The 23,075-nt window shown below is 39.4% G+C and overlaps 1 protein-coding gene across 4 annotated transcripts; it reads left to right on the top strand.

Moving 5' to 3' along the window:
- Positions 1-1,620: 1,620 nt before the first annotated feature.
- Positions 1,621-22,206, top strand: LOC128602701 (atlastin-2). 4 transcript variants are annotated; one of them, XM_053616654.1, is made up of 14 exons: positions 1,626-1,797; positions 10,080-10,348; positions 13,581-13,715; positions 15,798-15,902; positions 16,238-16,288; positions 16,426-16,482; positions 16,590-16,682; positions 17,158-17,296; positions 17,540-17,667; positions 17,781-17,837; positions 17,964-18,035; positions 19,006-19,437; positions 20,183-20,197; positions 20,298-22,206. In XM_053616654.1, the coding sequence occupies exons 1-14, from the start codon at positions 1,740-1,742 to the stop codon at positions 20,406-20,408; spliced, it is 1,722 nt and encodes a 573-aa protein (XP_053472629.1). In that variant the 5' UTR covers positions 1,626-1,739; the 3' UTR covers positions 20,409-22,206. The 4 variants fall into 4 exon arrangements, with proteins under 4 accessions (XP_053472628.1, XP_053472629.1, XP_053472630.1 ...); XM_053616655.1 differs by lacking the exon at positions 20,183-20,197 and having other exon boundaries at positions 1,637-1,797; XM_053616653.1 differs by lacking the exon at positions 20,298-22,206 and having other exon boundaries at positions 1,621-1,797; positions 19,006-20,265.
- Positions 22,207-23,075: the final 869 nt, after the last annotated feature.

Raw genomic sequence — 23,075 nt, forward strand, 5'->3', positions numbered from 1 at the left:
AAAGACGTGATACTGTCTTTATCAGCTAAATGCTGCTGAAGGCTGGACACCTCAACCTTGTGCACCTCTCTGTTTGATCAAATTTAACAGCTGTGATTACTGTGTTGAGATTGATCAATAGCCTGAGCTTGTTGGGGTGGCACATTTACAGAATTAAAGGCAGAAACACCATAGTACACACCTTAGCTATACCTGTTTTTATCCTGACTGGGATAACCTAAATATTTGCACTTCCAAAAAACAGGTTATGCTCAAGTCTACTCCTTGCTTCAATGGATTCTCTAGACCTGTACCTAAGAACTGTTGTTATAAAAATAAAGAATGTCCTGTTTATCCGAGGACTTCTATTCACAATCATTATTTCAACACACTTACTGTTTGATTATGATATACAGTAGAAGGTAAATTATTTGTAATCCCACTATTCAGTCTGGTTCCTCTCAAGGTTTCTCCTCATGTCACCATTAGCCTATATTTAGCCTGTATTATATTGGCCTACATTGGCCACCCTTGGCCTATATTATGTTTGCCTTCATTGGCCACCATTGGCCTACAATGGCCACCACTGGCCTATATTATATTTGCCTACATTGGCCACCCTTGGCCTATATCACATTTGCCTACATTAGCCACCATTGGCCTTTATTATATTGGCCTCCATTGGCCTATATTATATTGGCTTACATTGACCACCATTGGCCTGTATATATATACAGGGGCAGTGGTGATTTAGCAGTTAAGGCTCTGGGTTACTGATCGGAAGGGCGGGTGTTCAAGTCCAGCACTGCCAAGCTGCCATTGTTGGGCCCTTGAGCAAGGCCCTTAACCCTCTCTGCTCCAGGGGCACTGTATCGTGGCTGACCCTGTGCTCTGACCCCAGCTTCCTAACATGCTGGGGTATGCGAAGAAAAGAATTTCACTGTGCTGTAATGTATATGTGACCAATAAAGACTCATTATCATTATCATTATATTGGCCACCATTGGCCTGTATTATATTGACCTATATTATATTGGCTTACATTGGCCACCATTGGCCTATATTACATTGGCCTACATTGGCCCTTTGTTGCTGGTGTATAATCATCATATTTATAAATATCATGTTTATTTACGTATGGAATATGTGTAATGTAATGTCTAATAGTCAATAATGGAGGTTTTCCTTTCCAGAACACACAGTAACAGTGTAAATATAATCACTGTGATATCAGAGTAAAAACTATAATGCAATACTTAGATAAAATAAAATATTAAGAAAAAAAATGGAACTACAGCTAGGCAGTGTTTATTTATCTAAAACTAGATATTTGTCGTCTGGCTAGCTACATGCTAACACTCGACAGCCTAATTTGAATTACGTTCTTCTATCCCTCGCATTTTTATTGGCGCTTGCTACAGGAACGGATTATTCCACTGCGTACAGGAATAGGGGGGATAACCTGTCACATTAACATATTTAAAAGCACGACGACGATGTAAAATAATCCGTAACATGTTAATTCAATATCATTTTTATAAGCAATTATACGTCATTATTTAGAAACAATACTGCCGTGTTAACTTGGCTGTCATGTCATGGTTAGTGACGATAGGCGGAAGCCATTTTAAACTGCACATTGGTGCAGCCAGCACGTGTCCCCAAGCTCGAGCCGAATGCGCTCGGATAAGAGGCGCGCGGGGGAAGTCGGAGCTGCTGACGTCAGACGAGTTAGATTATTTTGAACTGGGGGGTTAAAGATGGCGGAGGCGGAGACCAGGCAGAAGCTTCAGAATAATTCCTGGCTAAACCGTAAAGGTAAACTGTCGCAATGAAGATGAAATGCGGACAAATAAATAACTGTTCTTAAATATAACGCGAGCAGGTGTTATTTATGTTTGTAGGCGGGCGTGAAAAATTCGTTCGTCATCGTTTTGCACTGGGGACTGACTGACTGCTTGATGACACCTGCTAATGCTAATATAACGCTAGCGTCAAGCTCATGCTAACGACCCTGACTAGTTTAGGCCAGTGATTCCCAGGTGTCCTACTTGATTACACCTTAAACTGCACTTTTCCTGTTTACACACTCGTTTTAGCGTAATGGAGAATATGTTTGAGTCGGAGAAAGCTGATTTAGTTTAGCACAAACTCGGGGTTTTGCTGTGTTGTTAGATAGCGGGCAGGATTCTGTATTAATTGCCCGACTATGCTGGAGAACTGTTAAACTTGTTACCATGTAATGCCGGTGTATGTTTTACTGGTTTTTTTTTCTCTTTATATCAGACTAGTGAGAGTCACACTGAGACCCCACATCAGTCCGGGGAAGGTTTCTGCACCGAGCAGCAGGCGGCTTTGACTTTGAGCATCTCGTGTTTACACTGAACCCTGCCCCTATAGCCGCCTCACTAATCTAACTCACCGGCGGTGTCACTCTGTTAGTGAAACACTGCTTTCACAGGCTGCTGTTAGGAAATCACTGGATGTGAATCACGGCCTTATTTGTGTGAGGACACGATGTTGATGATTTTAATGTCTCTTCCACCTGTCTTTGATTAATCTTTATCAGGTGGAGGTGAGCAGAGATGATGTACAGGTCATGTTTACTCAGGTTTGTGTCTGACTCCTGATGGAGTCTAATGAAACCTGGTTAAAGCTTAAACTCTTGGTGGTGTTTATTGAGGGGGAAAACTGTACATTTTATAATTTTTACAGCAGTGTATCTAACCCCAAAGTTCACTGTGCTTTAGCTGACAGTTTAATTAGCAGATTATATGATCATCATCATTTATTTATGGTTATTGTTTTCATATGACAAGTTGAGGTAACGTTTGTGTGAATTATTTGTTTTAAACCTTCTGTTGTATTTTTTGTTTGTTTTTACAAGCACATGAGGGTGTTTTTGTGCATTTCCTGTGGCTTTTTTGTTGTAACAGTTACTGGTTAATGTTTTGTCTTTAGCTTATCTTTTTAGCACTTTGTGGTTTTAACGAGTTAATCCTGACAGCTCAAACCCACATGCCTCACTCAGCCCGACTGACTGTAACGCTGTGTTAGCATGCTCGCTCACATTTTATTCTTAACTCAAGAATAAAAACACGAATTTATCCCGTCTCAGCCCTTTGAAATGTGTTGTATCTGTGCTGTGGTCTTTGGACAGAGGTGTCACTGCAGAGGATCTGTATGGAAAGGACTTGCAGGAGCGCAAACTGCAGGCTTTACATTTTATTTTTGGGTTGAGAAGGCAAAGGGGTTTGGTGGAAGATGGTTGTTAGCTTGGGCTTGTTGAGAACTTCTTGAGTTAGGTGTTGATTAGTTTTCTATAGCAGCAGCTCTGATTGTAGCTCTGGCTATAGTTCATATTAGGTTTATTGTAGGTTTATATTAATGCACTTGTACTAATTCGTTATTGTTTAGGTAGTAAGGGGTGTGTGTGTATGCAGTTTATCCACCTGTATTTATCCAGCCTCTCGCCCTGTGTTCCCGGGATAGACTCCGAATCAACACTGACCAGGATAAGACAGTTACTGAAGATCAAGTTTATTATAATTAATTGATTTTAGATTTGTATTTATGCTTTTTGATTACAAGTTCATTGGAATACTCAAAGTGATGGAAAATACATGACTGAGCTGTTTCTTGGGTTTGTAATAAATATTAGGAAGCATCACTGGCACTGTGTAGAACAAGTGTTTAGAGAAGTTTGGTCATTGATCTTTAATGTAAATAACAAATCACAGCTAATAACTGAACACAACCTTTTTTTTAAATTTTTTTTAAAATAAAGTTTATAAATACTCATGGTTAAAATTAACCCAGTGGAGCTGGATCTTGTTCAGACTGGCAACGCTGGAAACGTTGCAGATTATAGCTGAGCAGAAGGCCAAGAGAAATGCTCAGACAACACTTTGCTTTCCTTTCTGTTGTGGTTTGAGAACTGGAACCAGACTTTTGACTTTTTCAGAGACCTGCTTTACTTCCTCATATCTGAGCCTGCGTTCTCGCCTTGGTTCAATCGGTCCATCTGTCGGCTCGCCGTGGCCTTTTGACATGCTAATATGTGACCTATTTGGGTCAGGTGTGTTGAGCTGTAACTTGGACTTTACACTGTAAGCAGGACTTGAGTCTTGCCTCACTAGAGTATGGTCTATAGTCAGTGGGAGTGGAGTATGATGTAGAGTATGATGTACAGAGGTAATGTACACAGGACTGCACTAATGGAAAATAATAAACAAACCGAGACCTATTTTGGTGAACACTTTGCAGAGCAATAAATACAATAAACCTGTAACCGCAGGAAGAGGATCAAATGGACATCATAGTTGTACAATGCTGTGCAAGTGGTTAAAACCTCTGGAAGTGATGTTGGTTTATTTAAAAAAAAAAATTTAAAGTGTTTGTAGCTAGCTTCTTGAGCCTGAATGACAACATTGCCACAATTATCACCATGCAAACATAACACCAAAACTCAGGACACAGCTAAATGTATTATCCTTTGGTTTTGTTAAATAATCTAATGCTCATATTTTTCTGTAAACAGTCTGGCCACATAAGGGTGGGTAGGGACGTGTGTGTGTGTGTGTGTGTGTGTGTGTGTGTGTGTCCTTATGAGAAATCTCTCTCGCGCACTCGCATGGACGGACAGACAGACACAGCTGTCGTCATCAGAATGAGCAGCTCTCTAGAATTGCATTAGCCTGTGGAGTTTCTAATAACATTTCCCCACTTGTGGTTATCGAGAATGGCTTTTTAGTTGGTAGCTGTTGACGTTGCATTTGTTTTCACATCAAATCTGCTGGACCTGTTTAATCCTATATGGTCAGCATGATGTTTTTAGAGGTGATCTCTGTAATAAATATTTGCCTGTTTCCTCTGTGACAACTCTCACTTCCAGATGGATGAGTTTCCAGTAAGTTTCAATTCTTACAAGCTTTGAGATTTGTGTATCACATTATCAGGTCATGAATTTATCAAACGCTGCAAGTTGCTTAAAGTGTCCCATGTTAAAATGAAGCGAGGCCCAATACCTGTAGCCATCACTTTAACAGTTCTTCTATCAACTTTTATTCTGTGGTCATGTCTCAACCACTTTCTGTCCCCCAAAGTAGTCCGTTAAAATACTTACTATAATGTTCAGAGGCAGAAAGTGATCCACTGTAATGAAACTCATCTTTGAACGACTACAAATTTCCAGAGAACAAGTTCTTTTTCCCCCTTTTAATGTTTGCTGTACACAGCAATATGATCACATTATCCAGTGCGTTTACATGGACAACAATAATCCGATATTAACCCGATTAAGACAGTACTCTGATTAAGAAACTACCATGTAAACAGCAATTTTTAATTACCTTAATCTGATTAAGGTCATACTCGGAGTAAACACAAATCGAATTAAGACATGTGGAGTACTCCTGTTTTAGTCGCATTATCGAGGTGTATTACAGACATGTACACACCTTAATCACACTAACGTCGTGTGAGTTTTCACCGCATTTTGCGACAGGACGCGTACACACACGGCAGTGCTCAACCGTTTTACGGCAAAAAAGAGAGCATGGCTGTGTCCCAAACCATGTACTTGCCTACTATAGGCCTGCAGTAGGAGAAATGCATGTATCTCGACTACTATATAGACGGTAAGTACGCGGTTTGACGGTAAGTCAAGCAGTTGTCTATTTGCACGCACAGCATGACAAATAATTAACTGCACTTGAAGCGTTCGTAAAATTTTTTAAATAAAACCACCCAAAACTGTATACGTTAAGATAATGAAGACGAACTGTATGTTGAAATTCTGGAGGGAATGTCAGACGGCGTGGCGCGGTGACGTAATGACGTGTTGTTAATCGAACTATGTTTTATAACGTAAAACGGGTACATGAGAGGAGTATTCTAAAAGCGACTCATGTAAACACCTTAATCACAATATTATCTTACTCCGAGTAAGGTCAATAATTAGATTACTGCTGTCCATGTAAACGTAGTCACTGTTACATGAATTTATTTATATTAAACTTCAGTCTTAACATTGCATCATATACGACTCTATGAAGTATGAGACGTTAGACCAGCTGTAGCAGTTACTTAAATGTCCGTTTTAATTTTCCTGCAAACATTCCCCTTTGGTTTACTTTTTTCTTTCTGACAATTTCCCAGTGTAACGCTCTGTAGGTGATGCAAATCAAACCCATTTTAAAAGGCCTGTAAAACATCCATCATTCACTTCTCACGGTAGAGCTTTAGAAAGCTCCTGGATCACATGGAAGTATTTCCTTTTCCATGGAATGCCTCTGAAAGGCTTTCTCTGGAATTGTGATGGCTGGTTGAATAATATCAGTATCTTTAATCAGAAATCTGTTTGTGAAATCTAGACTGAACATCATTTAAGCTGGTCAGAAACACCTGTATGGAGGTGGTCAGAGAAACTCTGCTGATCTTGAAGTAAAAGTAGGAATGGAAGTCCATCAGTTCCTCATGTTATGTCATTGATTAATGCTGCGTGAGTAGGATTTTTATCGGTTAAATGTATAAAAATGGTGGTAAACACCAGCCTAAGGGATTTAAGTACCAAAAGAAGTGTGGGGTTCCCCCCTCCCCTTTTTTTTTTTTTTTTTTTTTTTTTTTTTTTTTTGGAAGAGACCCACCCTATAACCCTACCCTACATTTGTGCCAGCAGCAGTGCGCCCACTTGTTAAGCAGAAGTCATGAAGAGGAAAACGTTCTTGTAGTGGACAGTGATGTACTGCATTGATGCATTGTATAGACTTTATTTTTAGCGGAAAGACATCGGATTTCTTGTCTAATTGGTAGTTTTGCACCAGCAGTAAAACCATGGCAGTTTGCAGAAAAGTAAAAATAAAACTGTCTACTAGTGACCAGTATAGAGGGAGATGAAAAATCACTGTGGATGTCAACATGGGGTTAGTGCTCAAACACAGCTGTTAGTCACAAGGGCATCCTCACTCACTCTCTCGCGTCTCCCCAACTCACTGAGGCTCTCCAAAACCACCCATAAATATACCCCTTTTTATTTTTTTAAATTTACTTTTTAAGCCTATATGAAAACAAGGTTAATCTGTCTCTGTGGCAGGATGTTCAACACAGAAATAGTCTTGAGCTTGTCCAGCAATCTCGAAAATATTACTTGTATTTTTTTTTCCTCTGCATATTTATTTTTTTTCAGCATGCAGCCACACAGAGCATGCCCCGAGAGCACAAACCCAACGTTCAGCGGTCAGTGGAACATACATTTGCATTGATTTTATGTAGGAAATCGAAGACGTGGGTGTTTTGAATACTGTTAAACACCAAATACGTTTCACAAAACCTAAAATAGCTCCTTGTTACAAAACATTTTTAAAAGTCACTAAATTTGGAGCCAAATTTTCCAGATTAGCAACACTGACTCCTCTCACACAGCTGCTCGAGCACTTACACTGTCCCGCCGCTCTACCCTGCTTTTCCTTTTTTCACTCCCTTGCTGTTTGGTTCTACTCGGTTGCGTCAGCAAACAGTCTAAATAATACAAGAGGCTTCACTTCACCGGCACGGTGCACTACAGCAGCTTATCTTCAAGTCTTATTACTCCATACCGACTCTAATCATTTTAGCTGTAATTATATTACATAAGTAAGCATGAGGTGACATTGGATTTTCGTCTAATAATTGCTTTATCACTTTGTACCATAGGGTGATGTGATGACTGTGACTTTTTTTTTTTTTTGGTCAATATTAATCACATTCATCATGATTATCCAGCCAACTAGGAACATCATTTCAGCAGGCTTTCCTTTCTGTACATGAACACACATGCTGAAATGCAACAGTGATGATGAGCAAAAATTGTTTTTAATTAAACACATCATTACAAGGTGGGGTGGAAGTGTTGTAGCCAGTATTATCATGGTGCTGTATTTAGGACTTTTGTAATGTTTAAAATTATTTTTTTTCCCCCCTCAGTATTGAAATCAGCTTCATCACTAGAATAAAACTGCTCCTAACTCAACACAATTGGACTCTTGATGAATGTCTTTATGATGTGTAACTAAGCACTTGTGCTACAGTAAAATTAAATACTCAATTCTGGATGCTCAGGTGTTGATTAGTTTTCTATAATAGCATGGCTCAGACAAGGTTTATATTAACCTGCTTGTTCTAACACTGTATCGTTTCTTTAGTAAAAAACGTTTTTACAGGGATTCGTATGGTGGACGCTCCACATGAATGGATTTTTAAAAAATCTGTAAAAAAAAAAAAAAAAAAAGTTGGCATGGTGATTTCTGTGGGAGGATGTTTGTGTTTTTTTTCTTTTTTTTTTTTGTTTGTTTTTCTTTTTTTTTTTTTTTTTTTTTTTTAGCAGGAGCCTCCATTTCAGTGCTTTCTAACCATCAAGAGGTAAAGCTACCAAGTTTACGTTTTCTGACACTGGAAAGTAATTTCTTCGTTACACGAAAAACCTAACTTTTTTTTTTGTCTATTTATTGGTCTGTCTATTTATTATGTCATTTCTTCTAATTAACAATATCATTATAGCTATCAGATTTCTATGGTGGGGGGGCACGGTGGTTTAGTGCTTAGCACATTTTGACCTCGCACCTCCAGGGTTGGGTTAGATTAGCACAGCTGCCCTGTGTGCACGGAGCTTGCATGTTCTCCCTGTGCTTCATGGGTTTCTTCCGGGCACTCTGGTTTCCTCTCCCAGTCCAAAGACATGTACTGTAGGCTGACTGGCATGTCCAAATTGGCTGTAGTGTATGAACAGGTGTGTGAATGTGCGTGCGATTGTGGCCTGTGATGGGTGTCCACAGTGTCCCCCGAGATTTTGTCCAGAGTTCCCTGGGATAGGCTTCAGGTTCCCTGTGACCCTGTGTAGGATAAGCGTTACAGAAAATGGATGGGAATGTCTGTAGTACAAGAGGAACGAAACACTTCAGAAACACTGTTATAGGAAAATAATAAATTTGGGAGTTGCGTCACCCTGTTGTTGATTACTTTTATTTATTTATTTATTATTTATTCCTTAATTAAAACATGCATGAGGAACATGATTAGCCCCAACCGCAAACTTAAAAACCAATATCTGTTATTGGGTGAGTTGATAATATGTGGTTAAGCTCTCCAGTCAATTGTTTAATTTAGAAAGCTAAAACTCTTGACAGTTAAAGCAGGGTTAATTGTTCAGTCCTGATTATATGATTGTAAGCTGTGAAAATTACACGGTCGCTTTCAGTTTAAGCCAATAATGTTTCATGTAGCACTACTTTTGGTAAAGTGTGCTGCCAGATGATGTCATTTGAAGCAGTTTATCCTAGCAGGCTCAGAGTCCTTGCTCAGGGTGGAGATGGTGAGAGCAGCAGACATTAACACGGAGAGGGAGATGGTGGATGAGTGTGCATTGTGTGGTGAGTTGCTTGCTTGGACAATACCCAAAGTGTGTGTGTGTGTGTGTGTGTGTGTGTGTGTTTTCCCGTCTGTTGCATCAACATAAAGCTGTTGCAGAGAGGGGTGTAGGGCCGGCAGTGTCATATGATATGGAGAGGCTTATAGTTTGCTTTCTTGGAAAATAAAATTGTCATTAAATGTCACTTTTGCTACTCTGATCTTTTTAAATACATGCATGACAATTTGTAATAGACATTCTTGAGCGCAGAGACAGCTTTCAATAGCTGGATTCTATATAAAGGGTCCTGGGATCAGTTCTCATAGCAAACAGAAATCTATAAATTGTAGCACAATGGAAACCTTAGTTGTGGCTGAGACTTGCAACTGAAATTTTGCTTATACATTAGCTGTGACTCTGCCTGTGAAAATGCCTGATGCATAAGCAACTCATTTCTCTGAAAGGAGGGAATTAGGAGGCTTATGCTCTACTATATATTATTGTTTGGGGAAACACTGTAAGCAGTGCAGTAGTCTTTTTATTACATGGTGCACATATTAAAGTGCAATTAATTTGGCTTGGTTTTGTTTGTTTTTTTGGTATTCCCTGCAGATATGCAAGGAGAATATTTGAATTATAAATGAAATGTTAGCAGACTCCATGGTATGTGCTAGTTATCAGGGGACTGTTTTCTAACCGTGTGTGATATGGCGGTTAGGTGTTGGTTTAGAAGACGACGAGTGTCGTGAGATGAGCGGAGACGAGATGGAGGAGCTGCTGGAGGAAGAGGAGGTGGCCGGTCCTGTTCAGATCGTGGTGGCAGATGAAGATGAGCACCAGTTTTCTCTCGATGAGCAGGCACTGGAGCGCATCCTGCTGCAGGAGCACGTCCGTGATCTCAACGTGGTGGTTGTGTCGGTCGCTGGAGCCTTCCGCAAGGGCAAGTCCTTCCTGCTGGATTTCATGCTCCGGTATATGTACCAGCAGGTGAGCGATGGAATATTCCGTGCACTGGTATACCAGTCTAGTGGGAAGTGTGAACGTGCATATCTTAAGCACCTTTTCAAATAGTCAGGAAATCTTGATGGTCTAAGTCAAACTCGCTGCTGTCCAAGTCCCCCTTGGAGTTTGGAAAAGCTGTGCATTAACCTGGAACTGACCTGTAATAAAGCAGCTGAAACTTTCCAGCATGTACAGGTGCATCTAAAAAAAAAATAAATAAATAAAAATTAGAATATCGTGGAAATTATTGAATTTTTCTGTGATTTAATTCAAAAAGTGGAACTTTCATATCTTTTAGGTTTTTTACACATAAAGTGAAATATTTCAAGTGGTTTATTTTATTTTTTTTAAATCTTGATTAGTGTTTACAGCTCATGGAAATCAAAAATCCAGTATCTCAAAATATTAGAATAAAGAATTTTATAATAGTCAGGAGGTGTGTTGGAAAGGGTGCATCTTTTTCTGCTGTCTAGTATTTACTAATCTGGAAAATTGTTGCACAAAAAATGCATTTCAGTGGGTTTGAAGGCTAAATTAGAGGTTTATAAAAATTGATGACTGACTATAAACTGTAAAAAGAAAACTAGTTATTGTTTCTACTCAACAGTCCTACGCTACTGCTGTGTGTAGCAGGATGGTGAAAAAGAAAGCACCAAGTACACGCTTCATTTAAACGAGTTTAACTGAATTTGACTCCCAGGAACGTTCCAAAATACATCAGTTTTTGGAACGATGTTTCTCTATTTTAATTTGTAAAATAGATGAATAAAACAAAAGATCTTGAGTTTCACTTGTGACCCCTAGTTTGGGAAGATGTGGTTTATCAGTGGTTCTCAAACTTTCAGTGTGAGGACCCCCCTTGTGTAGGGTTCGACCCTTTTGTGGCCCCACATTTATGTAATTTCTTTTTTTTTTCTTCACATTAGGCTCTTCTGTATAACATTCTCAGCTAAGAGACTGTGTCCTCCATCTAAAAACGTATCCAGTATTGAACTAGTCTTAGGTTTTATCAGTCTGTGGCTAACAGAACTGTACACTAGTATATCAACAGATGTCTGTTTGGTGTGTCTTAGTGTGCTGTGTAATTTAATTTATTAATCTCATTTTTATGTACATTTATAGTTCAAAGGTTGATAATCCTGGCTTACATACAGGTAAATTAATTTAAAAAAAAATTGGAAACTGTTCATTTCACACCAACAACATGGATGCAGAAAATGATCGTATTGCTTTACTTTGCATTTTGTCCAGAAATTATCTAGTGCTTCTTAATGTATTGAGAAAAGGCAAGTCACAAAACAACAGAGAACTTCAACAAAAGGCTAGACCATTAAACCATTGCGAGAATCTGTTAGTAACTCTGGCTTGAAGTTTAATACTTTTAAAGCTGATTTTACCTTTGCAGTGCCTGGCCTCTGATCTGCTTATCCTGTAACACTTTAGGTTACTTTTCGATTTACCTTGGTATTTATATATTTTAGATTTGATGTTTGAGTGCCTTGTAGTTACCGGTATACTTCTAAACACCAACAGTAAAATGGGAGGGACGCAATTTAAACTGTTAACGTCAGAATTATTGGCACCCTAGATAAATCTTAGTTTTTATCTTATAATAGGAGTTCCTGTGCTGACAGTTGGAGACTTGCTTACCTGTCCGCTGTTAATATTAAAAAACTTACATTTGTCACAAAGAATTTTAAAATGAATGCAAACAAATTATCCACAATAAAGAGCTTGTTGATGTATGTTACATTAGAGATAGAGGTGAAGGACTTGTGTATTCTGACCAGTCCTGAATGCTTGTGTATTTTATTATTTGATTGAACCTTCCTGCAATACTTTCTACCCAAGCTGATTCTTTCTCAAAGTATAAACAAATTATTAATCTAAACCACTATGACCCTGACCAACATCTAAATGTATCATGCGGAACCTTTTACATTCCCATGTAATTTCTTTTCTTTGTCACATGAGCTTCACGCATGACCGCCTGCTTTTACCCCACCCAATTTTTTTTTTTCTGGTCCCTCGGAATCCCATACCTGATGCACACCTTTAGCTATAGATATAACACCTTAACTTTTATGCAGAGCCAGTCTGATCGTCTGTGGGTACGATGTAGGGCTGCAACAACTAATCGATAACTAAAATAACGGACAGTGAACGTCATTATGGATTAATTGTGTCCGTGACGTCACCATGCAAAACCCCTGTCAGTGACGTCACTTCACAATGGTGAAACATGCATTTCTATGAATAAAACCCGTCTGAAAAACAGCGGAGGTCACTGCTGTGGGAAAAGTGCAGGGTCCAGGTCGTCCAAAACATGAGCGTTTTTTTTATATTAAGTGCTTCAGACAAACTCGTAAGTGTATTAACGTGGCTTGTCGTGTCGGATCCTGTGACAGTTGCGCTGTTTAATGTGTTCCAGACACGTTTTTGTGTTTATATCCTTATCTGTAAATGTTAAAAATTCACACCAGTATTTCCGTTTTACATAAAAGGCTCGTCCTGACAGCAAGTGAGTCTCCATTAAACTTCACTGAATGAGCGTGAGTCTACTCATGCGTGTCAAACGGCGCACAATAGAAAGGAAACACAATAATGCTGACTAAAATATTCATTTTGATCAAATGTTTGATGCGAGATATAGGAAAAGGTCATTGAGAGCTGTAACTGTAATGGGGTTATAACATGATTGTATATACATGTCATACATTTACAGAATAAAGTAACACTTCTTACATGTTACTGTGTTCAAATGAATGAATGTTACTGCAGAACATTCAACCTCCTACCAGTTAGCACTGAATTTGTGCTTTTGTTTTTCTTTATCACTTTTATTGTGACTAACTTCTGCTTTAAAGCCGATTATGTTTCCAAAATATAAATATATATTTTTAAATCCTTTTGTACAATGTTTAGCATAGCCCACATGGATACATTTAATACCTTCTTCATAGCCTTCAATTTGCACATTGTTTGAAGGACAACATGAGGCACAATGTGAAATAAAATGTCTTTTCGAAAGAAAATACAGAAAATAAAAATTGGCCTTTTAATCAAAAATAATCGAAGAAATCGACAAATTAATCGATTATCCAAATAGTCGTTAGTTGCAGCCCTAGTACTATGCAAGAGCTTTTTAAATTTGTTGGAAATCATTCCTTTTCAGTTACTGCACTTTTGCTCTGATCCCTGTGTCATGCTGTTGCAGAAATCATCCACATGGCTTGGGGGAAACGATGAACCACTGACTGGCTTCACCTGGCGGGGGGGCTGTGAGAGGGAGACCACAGGAATCCTGGCCTGGAGCGAAGTGTTTGTGGTTGAGAAACCAGACAGGACCAAGGTAGCACTTGATACATTACTCCAAACCCTGTACATCCCAAAGAATGCACTCATGGGCTAAACTTGTATCTGTATTCATCAGGCCTCTCCGAATAGAAAACTGTATCCAAGTTGCCAAACAAGAAATGCTCATGTGACTAGGTACATGAATGGAAATTTGTTTCTTGCTAAATATGACTGGCAGGTTTTAAATTTCAGTAGCTCCTCTTCTATTGTTGATGAGCCTAACTATGACCTTCATGATAATAGTATTACTATGGTTACACTTGCTCACAGTCCTACTGATATCTGATGCTAAATCCTTTTCTGTGGCAATACTTGGCATTGTTAGCTTACAGTTGGGTTTTCTAAATATTAGGTCTCTGATTACAACTGTTTGCCCTTGATTTGTTCAGGAACGATGACTTTGGTTTTCTCACTTTAGCAGAATCGTGATTTACATAAACAGCAGGGAGCATGTTTGTGTTCACATTCTGTAGGAATATTGATAAAGGTCTAGTTAAACTGTGTGTGCATTTAAAAGCGGTTATTGGGCTAATGTAGTCTGGGACAGCATGATGCGCTAGACGTAAACCATGCAGAGCTTTAAATGTCATGAGCAAGACTTGATAGGCTGCCAGTGTAGCTTGAATAAGACTGTGCTTTACTGTGGTGGTTAAGATTTTTATTTTCCACCCTCCATCCCCACTCACACTGACGGTATATTTCCCTCAGGATACTGATTTTTTTCAGTGCACCAATGGATGAATTTACTAATGTTCTTTTTTTTTTTTTTCTTTTCATGTGCCAATGCTGCACTGTAGATCTTGATGTATGCTACATGGCCAAAAATATGTGGACACCTGACAATCAGACCCTTATGTGGGCCTTACCTGAACTGTTGTCACAATGTTTGAAGCACAGAATTGTGTAGAATGTCTTCGTATACCGTAACATTGCAATTTCTCTTCATTGGAAGTAAGAGGCCTAAACCTGTTCCAGCATGACAATGCTCCTGTGCACAAAGCGAGCTCCATAAAGACATGGTTTGCCAAGTTTGGAGTGGAAGAACTTGAGTGTCCTGCACAGAGCCCTGACCTCAACCCCACTGTACACCTTTGGGATGAACTGGAACACAGACCGTACCCTTGCACCCCTCACTCGGCATCAGTATCTGACCTCACAAACGCAGTTGAATGAGCAGAAATTCCCACAGGCTCACTCAAAAAAACTAGTGGAAGGCATTCCCAGAAGAGTGGAGATTATTATAAAAGCAGCGGCGGGGCTAAATCTGGAATGGGATGTTTAGAAAGCACACATGGGTGTAATTGGTCAGTTGTCCGCACACTTCTTGGCCATGTAACGTATTTAACCCCTCCATCATTGGAATCAGTCACATGCTACACTTAGGCCTTGCAGGGAGATTGCTTGCTAGTCTTGCGGTTTGATCTATGTTTGCTGCAGTGGTGAGTGGTATAAGTACTTATGTAAGCAGGATCTAATGCCAGAAAATGTTCACATCTGAAATTCAAAATTGATCCTTTTTGAACGCTTCTGACTTATTTCTTACCCTCAGAGGCTTGATGAAATATGGACCCTGCGCTTGGCACAATCCTCATACGTCATGTCTAGTGTCTGAGTTTGTCACTATGAATTGCAGTTTGTGTGTAACCCTTTTAATGCTAGTAATATTCTTGTGACCGCTGTACTGACTGAACTGGTATTAGACAAAGCAGACAGCAATAAGATGGCTTCAGCAACACTGCATGCAGAGTGATTATGATTAACCCCTTTATTTTAGCATAGGGTCAATAGCTTAGCGTTTTTATTTCAAATTAGACACAGATGGTGAAATTTGTTTATTTTTCCTGTTCATTTTGAGTGAGGTATACCCTTTTTGCAGCTTGATCTAACATGTAACACAAACGAAAATGTACATGAATAAAAGTACTGTGTGGCTCTGAGAGAAGGTGGTTAGGGTTTGGAATTAGATTCAACACCCCTGCCATTGGTAGGAGGTTTGTTTTCAGGATGGGATCAACAGATCTCAGCATACTGGTCTCTTTTCATGTCTACTCAGTCATGGCCATGTGTTTCTCTGCAGGTGGCTGTGCTTCTCATAGACACACAGGGAGCCTTCGACAGCCAGTCCACCATTAAAGACTGTGCCACCCTCTTCGCCCTCAGTACCATGACCAGCTCTGTTCAGGTCTACTTTTTCATCTGCTTTTAAAGTGAACAGAATATCCTGTCCTTTTCTGGACTATAGTATGCCCTTTTTACTGTATAAAGTCGTATGTATTAAAATACTGTGTTATATCTGTTAAAATACCCCCTCCCCCATTAATGGCGTGAATTGTTTGTTGTACCTACATTTAAAATCAACCAGTCATGTTAAAGATTGGATGCAACCATGTGACAAGTGTTCATCTTTGGATGTTTTGTTAAATTAGAATACCCTGTTGCAGTCATTTGTTCGAATACGAGAGACCTTAGATTCATCCTGTTTAATGCTGTTTGTTGTTTTCGTGGTTCCTTCTATAGGTTTACAATTTATCTCAGAATGTGCAAGAGGATGATCTTCAACATCTGCAGGTAAGACCTGCTTGTAATATTTTAGAGGAGATGACCAAAGAACAAATATAGAAATTGAAAAATTCCTATGTGCTGCTTAGATCTTGGTTATGACGTATAGTAGTGTATTGATCCATCACTGCTTTTTCCACTTGTAGCTTTTCACAGAGTATGGAAGACTTGCTATGGAGGAAATTTACCTAAAACCATTCCAGGTATGTTGTACTGTATAAAGTCTACCTAGAACTTTTTAATACTTCCTGACTTTTTTATTTAATATAATGGGGCTTTCCTAGACTTTAACATTTTCTGTGGATTCCAGTCTCTAATGTTTCTCATAAGAGACTGGAGTTACCCTTACGAACATGCATATGGCCTGGAAGGAGGAAATACGTTTCTAGAGAAAAGGATGCAAGTAAGTGGAGCTTCTGTGCCCTACTTGTTAATAAACATGAAGCAGCAATTAGTGTTTGTAATCTTTGATGCATAAGCTTTGGAGAGAGGGTGAGGGAGAGGGGACACCCTGTTCTTCACAGAAGGAATATATGGTAGCAGAGCAATACGTCTACTCCAGCTGCTGCCCCATGTATGGTTTTTGCATGTGTATTGTGAGTTGGTACTAAATTTCACCGTTAATGACCACTTGATTTCTTATTTCTCAGTGATCATTCAATTGTGCTATCAGAGGTGTCCCTTATGCTCCATAGGTGTCTTTGAGTTTTGACAGAATAATTAGTTCAGTATAAACATTCCTGAGTCAAACACAAAATCCAAATGATCAGATATTTCATTTGTTATAAGAGATTTTTATACTTTCCTAGTGTAATTAGTGAATATGCATAATGGAAAAATTGACCTGAACTGATTGATTTTCTTTAACATGCTCCTAGGTAAAGCAGACCCAACATGAGGAGCTTCAGAATGTCCGGAAGCACATCCACTCCTGTTTCTCTAACATCAGCTGCTTCCTGCTTCCTCACCCTGGCCTTAAAGTGGCCACAAACCCCCATTTTGATGGCAGATTGAGAGGTAGGAGTCATCTGCCCTCTAGAGGCTGGATAGCGGTAGTGCCTGTTGAAAGTAAAGAAACTATGGTGCTGCATTTTCCCCTTGCTTTTCTAAATGAACTTCCTATAGCTGCTGTAGTATTAAGAACATGTACTACTTGAGCTGTGTTGTTGCTTGTTTGATAAATGCACTTAGGATGGGATTAAGTTTGGAAGGATGAAATTTGAAGTGTGTAAACGTGTCCTCCTCCATCGTCCCGCACAGACATTGATCCTGACTTTAAAAAGGAGCTAGTGAGTCTCATCCCACTGCTGTTGGCCCCAGAGAACTTGGTGGAGAAAGAAATCAGTGGTTCCAAAGTGACATGTAGAGATCTTGTACAGTATTTCAAAGTAAGAGTTGTAGTTTTTGTTTTCTTCTTCAGAATGCACTTTATGTATGATGTATGTTAAATAAATCTGAGTTGGCTTTGTCTCTGTGCCCTAACTCTGTTCTCTGGCTCCAGGCCTACATGAAAATATATCAAGGAGAGGAGCTACCACATCCAAAGTCCATGTTACAGGTAGGGTTCATTTCAGCACAGTAGACACAAACTCATCTGTCATTTACATTAATATAATCATAAATGAGTAGGATGGGTGTTTTTTTTAAATATAAAAATGAATTTGACTTTTTATTTATTTTTTAGGCAACAGCTGAAGCTAACAATCTAGCAGCAGTTGCAGGAGCAAAGGACGCTTACATCAAGAGCATGGAACAGGTAAATGAACAACCTCAACTCAACTGCTGATCAGCAGACCAGTTCGTCGTTTCGAGTATTGCAATGCAAAATACCGTCAGGAAGAATTTTTCTAGGTGTATGGTGATATTACCGTTTTAACATTCATTATGAGCTCAAACTCTTCTTAAAAACTAGGTGGTAGCACCAGATGTAGTAGCTTACAGAGCACATAGTAAATCTAGGTAGGCTCAGGAAATATACTAAATAAAATGATTTTCTCATCTGTGAGATTAAATTGGTAAGTGTGACACACTCGTGCATCTAAAGAGGATGTCCTACAGCAGTAGGAGCGCTGGCACAAATTTATTTTAATGATTTAAGACACAATCTATTGTCAAACAATCTTTCCATATTAATAATGCTGCTGTGAAATATATTTGACTTGAAGATTAAAATAACATCTTACAATTTCTTATAATACAGCGTATTGATATTGCAGTGGTTTGATTTGTTGTCATTACAAAATAAATGTATTTATGTACTTGGTCTATATCGTCTTGTGAAGCCTGAATTGGGATCTATATCATATCTCGTGGCAACTGATCAGATGAAACCTAACAATTTTTATCCACCTTAGCAGTACAATTAAAGACTAAAACTAAAACCTTGCATAATGTGTGTTAGTTGTGCTCTTCCGTCAGCTTCTGACCACAGCAGTGATGCTGACTGGGTATTTTGGTTGGTGAACACTTTATCATCCTATCAGTGATGCACAGGTGTTTTAAAATCCCAGCAGTAACATGTTACTGCCGTGTCCTAGGGTTTTTGTGGTATGATGGTGAAACACAGGAGCGCTGATTTGTGATCGGTAGGGGCACTTGTTAGGCAAGTGGGAAACTGACTTTGTTTGTTTTTAGTTTTGTTCTTTTAAAAAGAAAATGTATTTATTTGTAGTAGTATTTTAGATGCTCAGCTTGACTGTTTGGACCTGCTGTGTTTGGAACTGCAGGTGTGTGGAGGAGACAAGCCCTACATCGCCCCAGCTGACTTGGAGCGCAGCCATGAGGAACTGAAGCAGAACTCCATAAAGCAGTTCTGCGCCATCAAGAAGATGGGAGGTGAGGAGTTCTGTCGCCGCTACCAGGAGCAGTTGGAGGCTGAGATGGACGAGGCTTATGCCAACTTCGTCAAGCACAATGACGGAAAGAACATTTTCTATGCAGCACGCACACCGGCCACACTCTTTGCCCTCATGTTTGCCACGTATGTGGTATCGCTAGTGACGGGCTTTGTGGGCATAAACTCTGTGGCAACGCTGTGCAATCTGATCATGGGCGTGGCTCTGGTGTCTCTGTGCACCTGGGCGTATGTCAAATACTCAGGGGAGTTCCGTGAGGTGGGCAGCGTCATCGACCAGGTGGCAGAAACACTCTGGGAGCAGGTGGGTTATTCTCAACCTGTAAATTCTCTCTGTTTCAGCTCCTCTTCTCTTTCTGTGTTATTCTGCTTTCCTTTGTCCTCTTTTGGCCCTGAAATCGAATTCTGCATTCACACTAGAAGGAAACATCATTCCACAGTTTGCATTGTAGTATTATTTACACAAGTCTAAATGCTTTGGCCACCATTTCTTATCAGAACCTCAGTGACCTGGGAGGTGTGTGCCTACAGTGAAGGCTATGACCCCAAGGGTGGCATCAGCAAGTTGTTCTAAAATAAATGCAGTGTAATATGCCCCATTTGTCTCCTCATGCTTTTCACATTTCCTCTTTATTTATTTATTTTTTTCTTTTCTTTTCTCCCTAATGTCTTCATAAAGCCACCACATGTAGGAGTGCTGATTTAGACTAATTTCTCCTCTTATTATGATCTGTGGAAAGCTGATCTGAGAGGACATGTTTATTTCCTCTGTGTCTGCCTCCGGACTCTCATAAACGTCATACAGCTCAACCATTCTAAAGTTACCACTTGTATTTTTATATCCAGAAAAGAATGGACTTTAAAAAAAAAAAAAAAAATGAAACCAAATCAAACCCTCACAAACCTAGCTTCCGATAGCAGAGGTGTTTCATGCCTATCCGATATGTATGGAGATTTGGAAACTTTATTTTGCTGATCTTTGATGCACTGCTTTTTCTTTTCTTTCCTCCTGCTAATTTCTTCACTTTTCTTTTCACTCTGCTGAACAGAGGACTCCAAGAAAGGTGAGATGTCTACTGGTAGTGCTTGCTTCTTGTGCTTAGCCTTGTTTTACCATTCACCCTCATCTCTGTGCCCCTAACTAATGCATGCTCCTTCTTTCAGGTGTTTTGCAAGCTTTTTGAGGTTGTCCGGAACAAAGTGACACTGAGCACGCTCCTGCCTGCTCAGCGAAACAGACTGCCCTCAAACAACAATGTGAAGAAGAAAAACTAGTCGCTACATTCTCTTTCATAAACTCCTTTTTAGGACTTGCTCAGCCCCGATGAGAGCGTGGCCTCGGCTGCACCGGGTTGGGTTTAAGAACAAACGGCTATGTGTACTCTGTTCCGTACCTTTTGTAGAATGCAGGATGGCACTTTCATCATTGAGATGTCCTTCCTTTCATCATGCTGACATGGAGGACTGAAGTTATTTTCTTTTTTTTTTTTCTTTACATTTGTTAATGCATCATCAAATGCTTCTTATATGCTGTTGGTTTTGACGGTTATGTTTGTGTGTGATATTCTATCATTCCCTCAGCCTACATTCCACTTCTGACCTTTCCATTCCTTATTGTTCTTCGTATCATTCCCATGTCCCGCATTCCTTCCCATTGTCTCTTGTCTTTTGTTTTTCTCTGCTCAGGTGTTGCAGCCTTTCTGTGATTCAGTTTATTTTAGGCTGAACTCCATCCAAGCTTGCTTAAGTCGCTATAAGTTACAAACAAACTGACGCACCAATTATAGAGCCAAAGTTTACGCCGTTCTTCGCACTCACACTGCACTGTGTATGATCGTCTTTGAGCACTTGAGACATTGGCATTAGTAGCTTTGCTACTAGTGGAATACATTGGCATTGGCCTTGTAGTTCAGGAAAGGGTGCCCTCGTCAACCTTGCTAATGAGGTGGATAGTGAACGTGCCGTCCTACTCTCCCCAGTGGTGAAAAGGCACATTTTATACAGTAATTTACTTTTCCACTGAATAACACAAGGCACTTAATGGTTATTCATTCATAATGTGATGAAGGAACCTAAAGGAATCAGGCTCTATATATAGATTTTTAATCGCACATTTCTTTGTTTTTGTCAATATTGTTGTTTAAATAAATACAACGCTGCATTTTATTCAAGATGTATGACATGTCTTATGTTTCACAGTATTATAAAGCGTGTGAGATCAAATCAGAGAGGAAAAGGATGAACTGTACCAATGGTGGTAGCAAAGTGAAATTACTGTACACAGTCGCTTCTTTAGGCCTATGTGCTGTCTCCCTGCTGTATAATAAAACAAAGATGCTTTGATAAATCCATCCATAAGGATGACGGCTGATATGTACGCTATCCTGTACAGTTCTGATTTTTTTAAACTTGTCACAAATAGGGCATGTGTATGGAAAATAAATGTACAATTAAAATTTTCTATACCTTTTTTGTAGCTGGAACAGCATCGGTTTTGTGTTAGGCCGATGTACGGTTAATTTAAAGGAATGCTTTCGTGATGTGTAAATGTCCGAAGGATGCATTATATTTTTCCTTTTATTTATATATTAATAATTTGCCTTGAGCATCACAGTTCCACTCTTGCTGACCAAGCACTGGAATGTTTATGATCTTTCACTTCTCTTCAGTTTTTAGGGGTTTTTTTTTCCTTTAATTTATTTTTCAATACAATATTAAAATGAACCACTGTATATCCAAATGTTGCCAGTTCATCTCATGACTGCACTTGTACTGAAATGTTCAACATGCATAAAATACAAAATCTCATCACACTGAGAAGGGTACATGCAAAGACCTGTTTTTGTGCTGCTTTCTGAATGGGTTTTGATCATAGTACAGATGTTCCTGAGCTATAGTATCTTACACTACATATTCCACCACCACTTGAGCTTTTCCACACTGTTTAGTTATAACCTGGCAGTGAAAGTGATTTAATTAGGTATTTGATTTACATAGTATTTGTAATATAGTTTGGATTTAACTGGTTTTATTTTTTAAAAATAATTAAAGAAAATAAAAAAAATAAATCAGTCATTTGATTGCACAGGTGTTCACCCCGCTTGGTCCATACTGCACCAACCACCTTTGGCTGCAATTACAGCTGAACGTCTGCTGAGAGATGTTCTTTTCAGCTTTTCTCTTATGGTTCCTGATTTTTCTGCTCATTCTTCCAGGCAGAATATGTCCAGCGCTGTCACTCTCAATCATGTTGAGGTCTGGGGTTTGATTTGGCCAATCTGACACATTGAGGTTCTTTGTTTTGAACCACTCAGGATTTCTATTAAGATTGCCCTGTATTTGGCGCCATCCATCTTGCTCTCCTCCCTGATCAGTTTCCCAGTACCTGCTGATGAAATGCACCCCCATAACATGATTCCTCCACCACTCTGCCTCACTGTGCAGATTGTGATCTCAGGGTTATCCGCCATGATTGGTTTCCAGAAAACATAGTGCTTTGTGCCAAATCCAAGAAGTTCATACTTGGTCTTAGCAGATTAGAGGACGTTTCTCCAGTTGTTTGAGTCGCCAACATTTGATTTAATTTTCCCTCCTCCCCAGTAATGCCTTTTTTCTTGCAGCTCATAAAGCCCAGGTTTGTAGAGTGCCTGAGCTATCGTTGTCTTATGAACAGCTTCTCCCATCTGAGATGTGGATCTCTCCAGCTCCATCAGAGCTATCCTTGGCCTAAAAGTTTTTCTGATGAATGGCTTCTTTACCAGGTAACACAATTTCGGGGCACAGCCTCGTCTAGGGAGCATTATGGTTGTGTCATATTCCTTCCATTTGTTAATATTGGATTTAAAGTTGCTCTACAGGCTGTTCAATGTTTGGTTGAATATTTCCATAGAACTTCATCTCGAATATTTCTATTGGGTATTAATAGAATCAAGTACAGGGCTA

Source organism: Ictalurus furcatus, chromosome 27 (assembly GCF_023375685.1).
Source record: "Ictalurus furcatus strain D&B chromosome 27, Billie_1.0, whole genome shotgun sequence".
Lineage (NCBI taxonomy): Eukaryota > Metazoa > Chordata > Actinopteri > Siluriformes > Ictaluridae > Ictalurus > Ictalurus furcatus.